This window comes from Diuraphis noxia, unplaced genomic scaffold (genome assembly GCF_037042655.1).
Source record: "Diuraphis noxia isolate RWA-SAM2 unplaced genomic scaffold, SU_Dnox_SAM2 contig0002, whole genome shotgun sequence".
Taxonomy (NCBI): domain Eukaryota; kingdom Metazoa; phylum Arthropoda; class Insecta; order Hemiptera; family Aphididae; genus Diuraphis; species Diuraphis noxia.
In genome coordinates, this window is record NW_028301712.1 from 59,103,183 (window position 1) to 59,112,766 (window position 9,584).

Consider the following 9,584-nt stretch of genomic DNA (forward strand, 5'->3'; position numbering starts at 1 on the left):
TTGAATAATTATTTTTAATTTTATGAACAAATATACTTATTTTAAAATTATTTACATAAACTCCACCAAAACAATGCATAAAGTAAGTTTTAAAACAATAATTATGTAAAATGTTGGGACTAGATTGTATATTATAAAAATAGCTATAAAATTCTGGTAATAAACAGAAAATATAATAATAAAATAAATTTGAACTGATTTGTGAAAATGATAACTATTAAAGTTTTATGGTGATGCCAGGAGGTATATTAAAAAATTATATTCATAATAAAATAATGTGCTAATCAATAAAAAATATTGATTATTGTTCAATCAGACTAATTTCATTTTGATACAAATGATATAAAAAACAAATTGGTTAGGTATCATTATTTTATTTGAAAGTTCTGTTTAATTGATCTTCTTTGTTAGATTTCCAGTATCTTGAGTGTCCATATGAATACACCAGTGTACACTAAAAATAAAAATATATTTAAAAAATTAAATAATTTTTTATCATTAATATTTATAATTAAAACCATTAAGTATACAAAACCTACTTTCAAAGTTATTATTAATAGTAAATTATTTTAAAAACTGTTTCAACATTGCAGAAAAAAAAAATATTGAAATTGTGTATTATCTATTATATAATAATTTATAAAATATACATTGTAAATTACTGTTTTAAGATTAATATAATTTTTAATAAAATTAATAGTATTTTGTTCACTTAGGTCAATATATCTTAAATTTTATTTGGCTAGTTTCAAGTTTTTTCTTTCTTATGAATAACTATAAAATAAGTACTGGTAGGCACTGTCACTAAATTTATGACGCAAAAAGCTATTAAATATTCGGCTTACACTTTTTAAATACATAAAATATCAACCATTTTGAATAAGTTTTTGAATATACTAGCAATGTATATTGCACATGGTTGTCTCAACTGTTTGTAAATAGATCAAGGTTTTAGATAGTACACACATAATATTAAATAAATGTAATTTACTTGTTTTTTATAAATAAAATAATAATAATTTATTATTATTGAATTTAATAGAACATTTTAATTTTTTTACTATGATTTATAATATGTATTTCATATTAATATAAGAGTCCACTAAGGTTTTGAACCCAAATGGTAGAATTGGAGTACTCGGATTCTTAACATTAATTTGAATATTGATACCCTTATATAAATGTGTGGTGTTAAGGATTGAAATTTAGGTAATGAGAATTTTAGTGATTAATATTATCTGGTATTAATAAATATTATAATTGAGGCTCTTTACAAATACCTCGCTATACTACAATGTTAAATAATAATTTAATTTTTAGTTATAGAGTCTTTTGTCACAATTTCTGGTGTTTTTATTATATTGACTAATGGACATAACCACATAACCAATAATTTTGGATCAAAGTTCTGTTATGTTTAAATCAGTGTTTGTATATTGGTTGTTATACAATATTAAAATTTATCTATGTTATATAAGCAATTTTAATTAGCAATATTATACAAAATTATAATTTCCTTAAAATTTGAGATAACATACAGAAACAGATAATGTTTATAACTTTAAGTTTATTAATAAGACAATTTATTTTAATATTAACCGATCAACAAAAGATTGACTCTCTTAAACTCTAATTTGTAGTGTTATGTGTGGGCCAAAGGGGAAATAAATAGTGCACTTACATCATCTTAATAATAACAATTTTTTAGTTAAAAAAAATAAAAAATAAATTTAATAATTGAACAATTATAAATTACCAAATACTGTTTTAGACAGTAGAGTAAATGACGCTAGCTTCGACCATGAACATTGTTTTTTTGTGCTTTCTTTTTACGTGCTGCTAACATGTCATAAAAAGGATTATGACTAATACTTTGTCTGAAAATGGTAATAATGAGTTATTAAAAATAATCACATATACATATTGATATAGTGATGGTTTTGGCTATCAATTGATAAATCAAAATTAATTTTTATGCAATAAGCCAATAAGCAATTAAAAAAATGTATCATATTCAGTATACTTGTTGGAGGTGTAAAAATACCAATATTTTGAGTTCAATTCAAAACATTTAAAAGTTCATTAATTTATATTAAATGCACGTCTATAGTGAAAAAAATATTATGCAATTAGAAAATTCATTAAAATTAAGTTATAAAGTGATAACTGGCGTAGGACAATAACGAGGATAAACTAGATCAACCTGAGCCAACCCTGTCTCCACGCCCCTTAGAATACAAATGTAGTAAAGTATTAAAAAGAAACAACAATTAGGAGTTGGGTGATAGCAAAAGTTGGTCATATAGCCTACTAATAATACAATTTTTTTTCGACTCATTGTTGACCCAGTCCCAGTGTTCAAATAAATGTATAAATTGGCCTACCAACAACAGCAGATCGAACTATCCTGAACTAGACTAAAGGCTTTATACTACACTATGTCATAGAGATTTATATATATTCAACTTGTAGGTTCAGTAGAACCTTGTTTATCCAAACTAATAGGGACTGCGACTAATTTGGAAACAAAAGTTCAGATATATGGAATTTTGTTGATAATAACTAATAAGTAATAATATGTACATATATATTTATTTAATACGATTAGTTCATACATATCACAAAAAAACGTTCAATATATTCTATGATATATAAGCATTTATTATTCACATTATTATTATTTGGAATATTAAATTGTTACAGAGTGCCCATGAGAATATACCTATTAGCCGTTGAGGGAGATTCGACGCCCGGATAAAAACCAGTTTTTTACCGTTTTATTTATAAATAAAAAAATTATTAATAATCATGTGACTTTATGAAAATAAAATATTGAAATGTCCAAATTTTCAGCAAAATAAACTCTATAAAATATAGCTATTTTTATTTTTATTAACTTTATTACAAAAAAATAAAAATAAAATACATGTAACTTTATAAAGATATATCTATTAATATAGATATAATTTTTTTTGTTTGCATTAATATTAGAATTAATTAATCGATCAAGCCAAAAAGTAAGAATATTATCTAATGCACCTCATGGACTTTCGTTGAGTTTTTAATTTTAAAATTAATTATGAGCATTTTAAATTTGTAATTTTTTTCTATAGTTCAGAGAGAGAAAACAAACAAATAGTGCGCATATATCTTCTTAAGATTATATCTAAGTACATAGTATAAATTAATTGCCCTGTCGAAGATGTGAGTAATTATTAAGATGATACTGATTATTGTTACTATTGAGAAAGCTATAGGAATACACTATTTAGAAGTCTGAGTATGTATATTTTCTTTAGCGGAATTCATAGATTGCATAGAATTATTTTAGAAACAATTAATGATTTTCAAATGTTGAAAAGTTGTAGGATAAAATAAATGATGATTTACAGATATATTTGTATATACATTTCTATAAAAAATAATGAGTAAATAGTACAATTTAGTATAAACTAATTGTCTCCAGATATAAGATAATGCAAGCCTAACTTGCTTTACCTCAATTGTCACTAAAAATTATTTTCTTACAACTTACTTAAGGCATTTTGTCCATTCATCTTTTTCTTCTGCTGTAGCTGCTGACATTCTATAAACAGTATGCTTACCTACAATATAATCAATCAATTAAATTATATAATTAATTAATATAATTAAAAATATTTTAAAGATTATAAAAATATTTGATTTGTAAAATAATCAATGAAAAGATTGTTACTATTTTAATTAAAATAGCATTATTCATTTAATATTAATTAATTTAAATTTGTTCATCAGAACTAAAAATATCATTCATTAGATGTCATTAATGATCGAACATTTCTTTCAATTGTCTCCCATAGTAATAAATAATGATGTTTCAATACTAGTTAATTATATATTTGTTTGTGCCTTAACTATTTTAATTTTGAGTTTGGTTTACAAATCATATCAAAAACCCAGAGTAGGATTTTATTTAGTTAGAAAACTGAACAGTTATTAAGAGGACGCCACACATGCATGTGTTGTCTCCGTCTTACAAACATACAACTTATCGAAAACCATTTTTGGCAGGACAACTTTACTCCCTTTGTCTGTGTTGAACCGTTTTAATTTTTAAGATAGCCAATAATTTTAAATAATCAATTAAAAACAAACAAATATCTAATTTTCTTAAACTGATAACTTAAATTTTATTTATGTTATCCAAATAATAAAAACGTTACATTACAGATAACATTTTGATAATTCTGTAATAAATACAGAAGGTGTAAAAATGTCCCGCACAAAACAGATTTTGCTAAGTTATATGTCTGTAAAACGGAGACAACACATGCATGTCATCTTAACAGGGCAATAATAATCATTCATTATTTTATCTTTATTCTCACCTTCTACTACTTTTCCTTCACTATCTGTTTTACATGCTTTAATAAAGTCTGTAGTTCCAGGAGCTGCATACAACTCAAAACAATGAGGTTTATGGCGATCAGATACTTCTCGTACTTCAATATTTTCTAGTGGAATTATACCTCGAGGTTCCTTGTCTGTTGTATATTCAAAATAATACAAACAATTGTCATTTAAAATAAACCAACGGCGCTTCCAACTTTTATAACGGCCACCTAAAAATTTTACAATTTAACGAAAGTATAAAATATTACTTAATATAATATAAGTATTATACCTTGTTTCCACAACCATCCTTCTTTGTCTGGGTTGAAGAATGTATGCATTAAATCATTACCATCATCTTCAGGAATTTTAAAAGGTTCTGTTTTTATACTATCATACAAACTCTTTATGAAAACAAAATTTAAGAATTAAAAAAAAAAAATCATATCTTTAAAAAATATCTACTAAATTCTTTAACTAACAATTAAAAGTTCTCTAGGTAAATCTCCACCATTGTTGATACCACGATTCATTTGTATAAATTGTTCAACTGATGGTTTATCTTTGACACTAGGGTTATGAAGACTTGTGTTTAACATTATAATAGCAAATGACAGAACATAACAAGTATCTATAAAAATATTCAATAAAGTAATATTATCAAGAATATTTTTTAAGCATATTACCTGTATTGGTAAAAATATTTGGGTTTAATTGACAATATCTTTCTGCAAAACACTCCATCATTCTATCAATTTTTTGTGCTTCGCCGGGAAGTCGAAAACTCCATAGAAATTGTCTAAAAATGTATAACATTGTTTATTAAATAGTTAGTAGAGTATATTTAAATTATTAAAATTTACAATAGAATTTATGATTTATTAATGGTTAAACTCTTAGTCTTATAATCAACTACAAATGTATTTGATTCTAAACAATATTTGTTACAATTAAATATTATTTAGTGAAGTGTATATCTAAAAGTTAAAGTTAATAGTTAGCAATAAATGTTTTTTATGTTTAACATTAAGTTAATTATTTATATGTTTTAAATTATATCATATATATATATATATATATATTTGGACGGGTAATTAAATCAGCTACCTTTGATATAATTATTAAATTATATTAATATAAAAATAGAAGAAAAGTAATTACAAAAAAGTAACATTGTTATTTTACCAAATAAAAGAAAGAACCACTAGATTATTACATTTAATACAATTTGGAATTACCCTACATTAAGTATATTTTCACGTTATTTCAAATACTTAGTTAACACATTTACAATACAAAACAACATTAATCAGGGCTGTCTTATAATAAACAAATGTAACTCTTTTTATAATCATATAATACCTAACCTAACCTTATAGGAGTGTAAACAAATATTGGTTTGTATAACTCATTTTAATTTCACATAAAAATTAAATACTAGGCCCTTAATTATTGTTGATTTTTAAGTTTCTAATTTAGTTTTACCTTAGAGCTTGAACCAGTATGAGATCAGTAAAATCATGCAGAGAAACAAACTCTCTTAAAACTCTTTCATTAAAATCATTTCGTTCTCCCAAATAATCGCCAATTGCAGTTTTATTTAATCCTTCTCCTTTATATAGAAAAGCAGCAACATCAGCTTCATTGTGATTTAGTAGACCATGTTCAACAAGAAATTCAATTCCTTTCTTTGGGTCCATATTGAATTTTTTTCGACCAATTGATATTTGTTTTGCTTTGGTTTGATTTTTACTAAAAAAAAAATGAAAAATAATATTCATCATAAATTAATTTAATAGTCACAGATTTTAAATAAATGGATATAATAAATAACAACTACCTATCGTCATTGGAATCCATATTTTCCATTTCACTAACAACTTCGGATAACTCATCTTTCAATTGCTAAAAATAAAATATAACATAATAAATAAACAAAATGTTATACAATTTATACTAAACATTTATAACTGTATTAATAAATTCATGCTAAAAATTAATAACAAAAAATATGTAATATTAATAAAATAAAAGAACTTCTTTTGTTTTTAATGTGGATGTAGTATGTCTGAAACCGTCAAAATTAAGTAGGAAATGTTTTTTTTTTTAAAGAATGTTTAATAAATGAATAACTAATAGTGTCGTTGGATATAATACATCAATAAAGTATACACAACATATCAAGTTTAGAATATAATCTAAATGAATAATGTACACTATCAATAACAACATTTTTTACAAATTTATCTATCTGTTTTAAGTACTAATATAATATTAGATAAATACAGGTGATACAATGTGTAATTATTTCATTAATTTAAAGTGTGAGTATATATTAAAGATTACTAGGTACTTATACCTAATTAAATGATAATTATTTAAAATTAAAATTATTATTTAATTTAAAAAAGTACTAAAATTTATCTGAGATATAAGTATTTGTATTTGTGTTTAGTTTTTAATTTTGTAAATTAAGTACTTATAAATTGTTAGAATTTTTCCTTAATAGTATTCATATTAAATAAAATATTTTTTATTTTGAGATAATTCTAAAATGGTTTTCTATTCTATATATAATATATTAAGTAAGTAAATATAGGATACATACAAAATAAATAATTATTCTTTTATTTTTTTAACTAGTTATTTATTAATGAATTTAATAAAAGGAAAGCAAAATAGCAATATTCTTGAAACCTAATTGTTAAATAAAAATGAAAGTAATAGGAATATTGTTTTTATACTAGGTACACTAAGGAAAAAATATAATAAGTGTGCTAGATGATTGATAAACATTAAATTCTATAGGAACTCAATTGACAATCAATGAAATAATAGAATTAAACTAATTAAATATAAATCTTATCAATTAGGAATAGTTGTTTTATTCTAAACAATTTAAATATCTAAATTGATTTCAGTATCATTTTCATAGTTAACTAAATTATACCAACTTAATAGACTGTTTAAGATACATTTATGTTTAATGGATCTTTTACAAGGTTAAACTAATGCATCAAAGTGATATATGGGAAACATGTAGGTAACATACAATTTTTTACTAACCTGTATTTCTAGTAATAATTCTGCCTTGCGACGTCTAATTTCGATTAACAATTTTTGTTGATCTGTTGAAAGTTCTAAAATAAAAATAATAAATGATTATTATTTTTCATTCAAGTATAATGAAAATATTAATTTATAGTTGTTAATGTAATGTAATGACAATGTAAACACATTTTTTCTTAATTTATAATCATATTTTCCTTTAAAGCTTATGTATAAATTGTTGGAGTTTTAACTTTAATACATATTAGTTGTATAACAGTTTCACAGATAATATTCCTTTTTTATAATATTCCATTATTTGACAATTTATAAAAAACTAGGTTTTATTTTAAAATATAACAGAAAAATATCATTGAGTATAATTAAAACTTTATTTTTATTTATTAATTTAATTGTGTAAATACACCAAGTATTTTTACAATGTTTTATATAAGAAAATATATAAATATAAATTACAGAATGCCATGATAAAGGCAATTAAAACTTAAAACAACTTTTGAATAGTAGTTTAAAACAAATGCATTTGAATAGTAGTAAAAATTATTTGACATAAATTAACCTAACCACACTTATACAGTTATATTTAGCACTGTACTAAAAGTTCAGTTATGGTATGAATAATTTTAATTGTATGGAGGTATGGTGTTGTATTTAAAATAGACTAGCACCATATCCTAGATCATATTTGTATGTATATCATGAAGATGTATAAAATCCTTGCATTTCAAATTTCTATTGTTTGACTGATTTAATTATGAATTAACATAAATATGTGTCATGGGTTTCAAATTAATTAAAGTGTATGATTTTAGAAAACTATGGAACTATGACCAACTTATTAATACAATTGAAGTTGGTTAACTCAAACTTCTTTAACTCAAAACCATTGATATCTCAAACTTTTAACCGGTCCCTAGCTCTAATTTTGTATGTTTGGTTTTTGGATTACTCAAATTTTTTTATGGTCCCTTCAACTGCGAGTTACACAAGTTTAACAGTATTATTTTTGGTAGATTTAAAATGTTAATGTTAATTTGTAACCATATTTTTTATATTTTGTCAGGGATAATATCTGTACAATATATGTAAAACATATGTCATATGTTAGCATAATCGTAGTAGATCACATTGGTGGATCTAGCCCTTCAAGATTCATACTGTACTTATTATGTTCATAGAAAATACATTTATAATTGTTCATAAAACATATGAGCTACCTCACATAGATATACATGAAAATATATTCAAAACAGTTAATTCTATTTTTTCGATTATGTATGAGTTATATTTTATTAGTGTATATTTATTTCTACTGTATGATAGACAATGGAACAGCACTTCAAACAGAACAATAGTGTCATGGCACCCTGGGCATCATTAGAATTTGAGGCCTTGGACTCACAATATTATATTATGTTAAAATGTTTGAAAATATTTTATTCACACAATATATTACATTATTGTATATATGTGAGGCACCGGGCGTGTGCCCCATTTGCACAGGGATTTGCTTTGGGATAGCACTGGGCAAACGCTAGTGAAATATTGGATTAGTATGAAACAACATGAATATGATTTAAATTTTAAAAGTATAAGGCATTAATTGGATAGTATTTAATGTTAATAACTAATTATCAGCAAACATTTCGACAACCCAATTACCAGGGTTACAGTGTTATTTCCTGTTATAATGTTTTGCAAGCTTAAAAAGTACACCTACCATTAATGTTAAAAGTGTCATTGATGTATGGAACGTTCATTTTAGATCCTCTCAGTGTACTTCATACTAGCAGCATTGGAAACATGGATTAGATCATGGTCGTTACTTAACTCACGACTGCAATAGGAGAAAATTAAATATTTTGTTGACAAATCTCGTTTAGTTACTGATGATACCGATCGCTATGACACGTTTTCAGGATGAGACCTAAATTGACAAAGTTATTCTCGCACCGCACTTGGTTTATTCGTGAAGAGAAGTTTGAAAAACTGATCGTCGCAGTCGAGCCTTGATTCTAAATTTATTCAGAAAAATATCCTATTCGCGAGCGAAAAAATATATTTCTTAACTTCTTGTAAAATGTACATACGATATTGATATATTGTTATTATAATAATATCAAAACATGATAACGCGTCTTTTG

General features: G+C 24.0%; 1 protein-coding gene across 2 annotated transcripts; it reads right to left on the minus strand.

Moving 5' to 3' along the window:
- On the minus strand, positions 1-9,523 carry step (cytohesin steppke). Of its 2 annotated transcripts, XM_015520101.2 has the most exons (12): positions 9,337-9,523; positions 9,161-9,277; positions 7,438-7,511; positions 6,212-6,276; positions 5,857-6,123; positions 5,058-5,170; positions 4,854-5,002; positions 4,664-4,775; positions 4,368-4,601; positions 3,536-3,605; positions 1,757-1,877; positions 1-454 (listed from the first exon to the last, which is right to left on the minus strand). In XM_015520101.2, the coding sequence occupies exons 2-11, from the start codon at positions 9,198-9,200 to the stop codon at positions 1,790-1,792; spliced, it is 1,212 nt and encodes a 403-aa protein (XP_015375587.1). In that variant the 5' UTR covers positions 9,201-9,277; positions 9,337-9,523; the 3' UTR covers positions 1-454; positions 1,757-1,789. The 2 variants fall into 2 exon arrangements, with proteins under 2 accessions (XP_015375587.1, XP_089074698.1); XM_089218572.1 differs by having other exon boundaries at positions 9,161-9,523.
- Positions 9,524-9,584: the final 61 nt, after the last annotated feature.

Excerpts from the sequence above, each read along its gene's own strand:
- step (XM_015520101.2), bottom strand. The coding sequence starts at position 9,200 with ATGAACGTTCCATACATCAATGACACTTTTAACATTAATG. Across the intron at positions 7,512-9,160 it reads TGACACTTTTAACATTAATG|AACTTTCAACAGATCAACAA; the intron begins GTAGGTGTACTT and ends TTTTTATTTTAG. Across the intron at positions 3,606-4,367 it reads TGAAGGAAAAGTAGTAGAAG|GTAAGCATACTGTTTATAGA; the intron begins GTGAGAATAAAG and ends ATTATATTGTAG.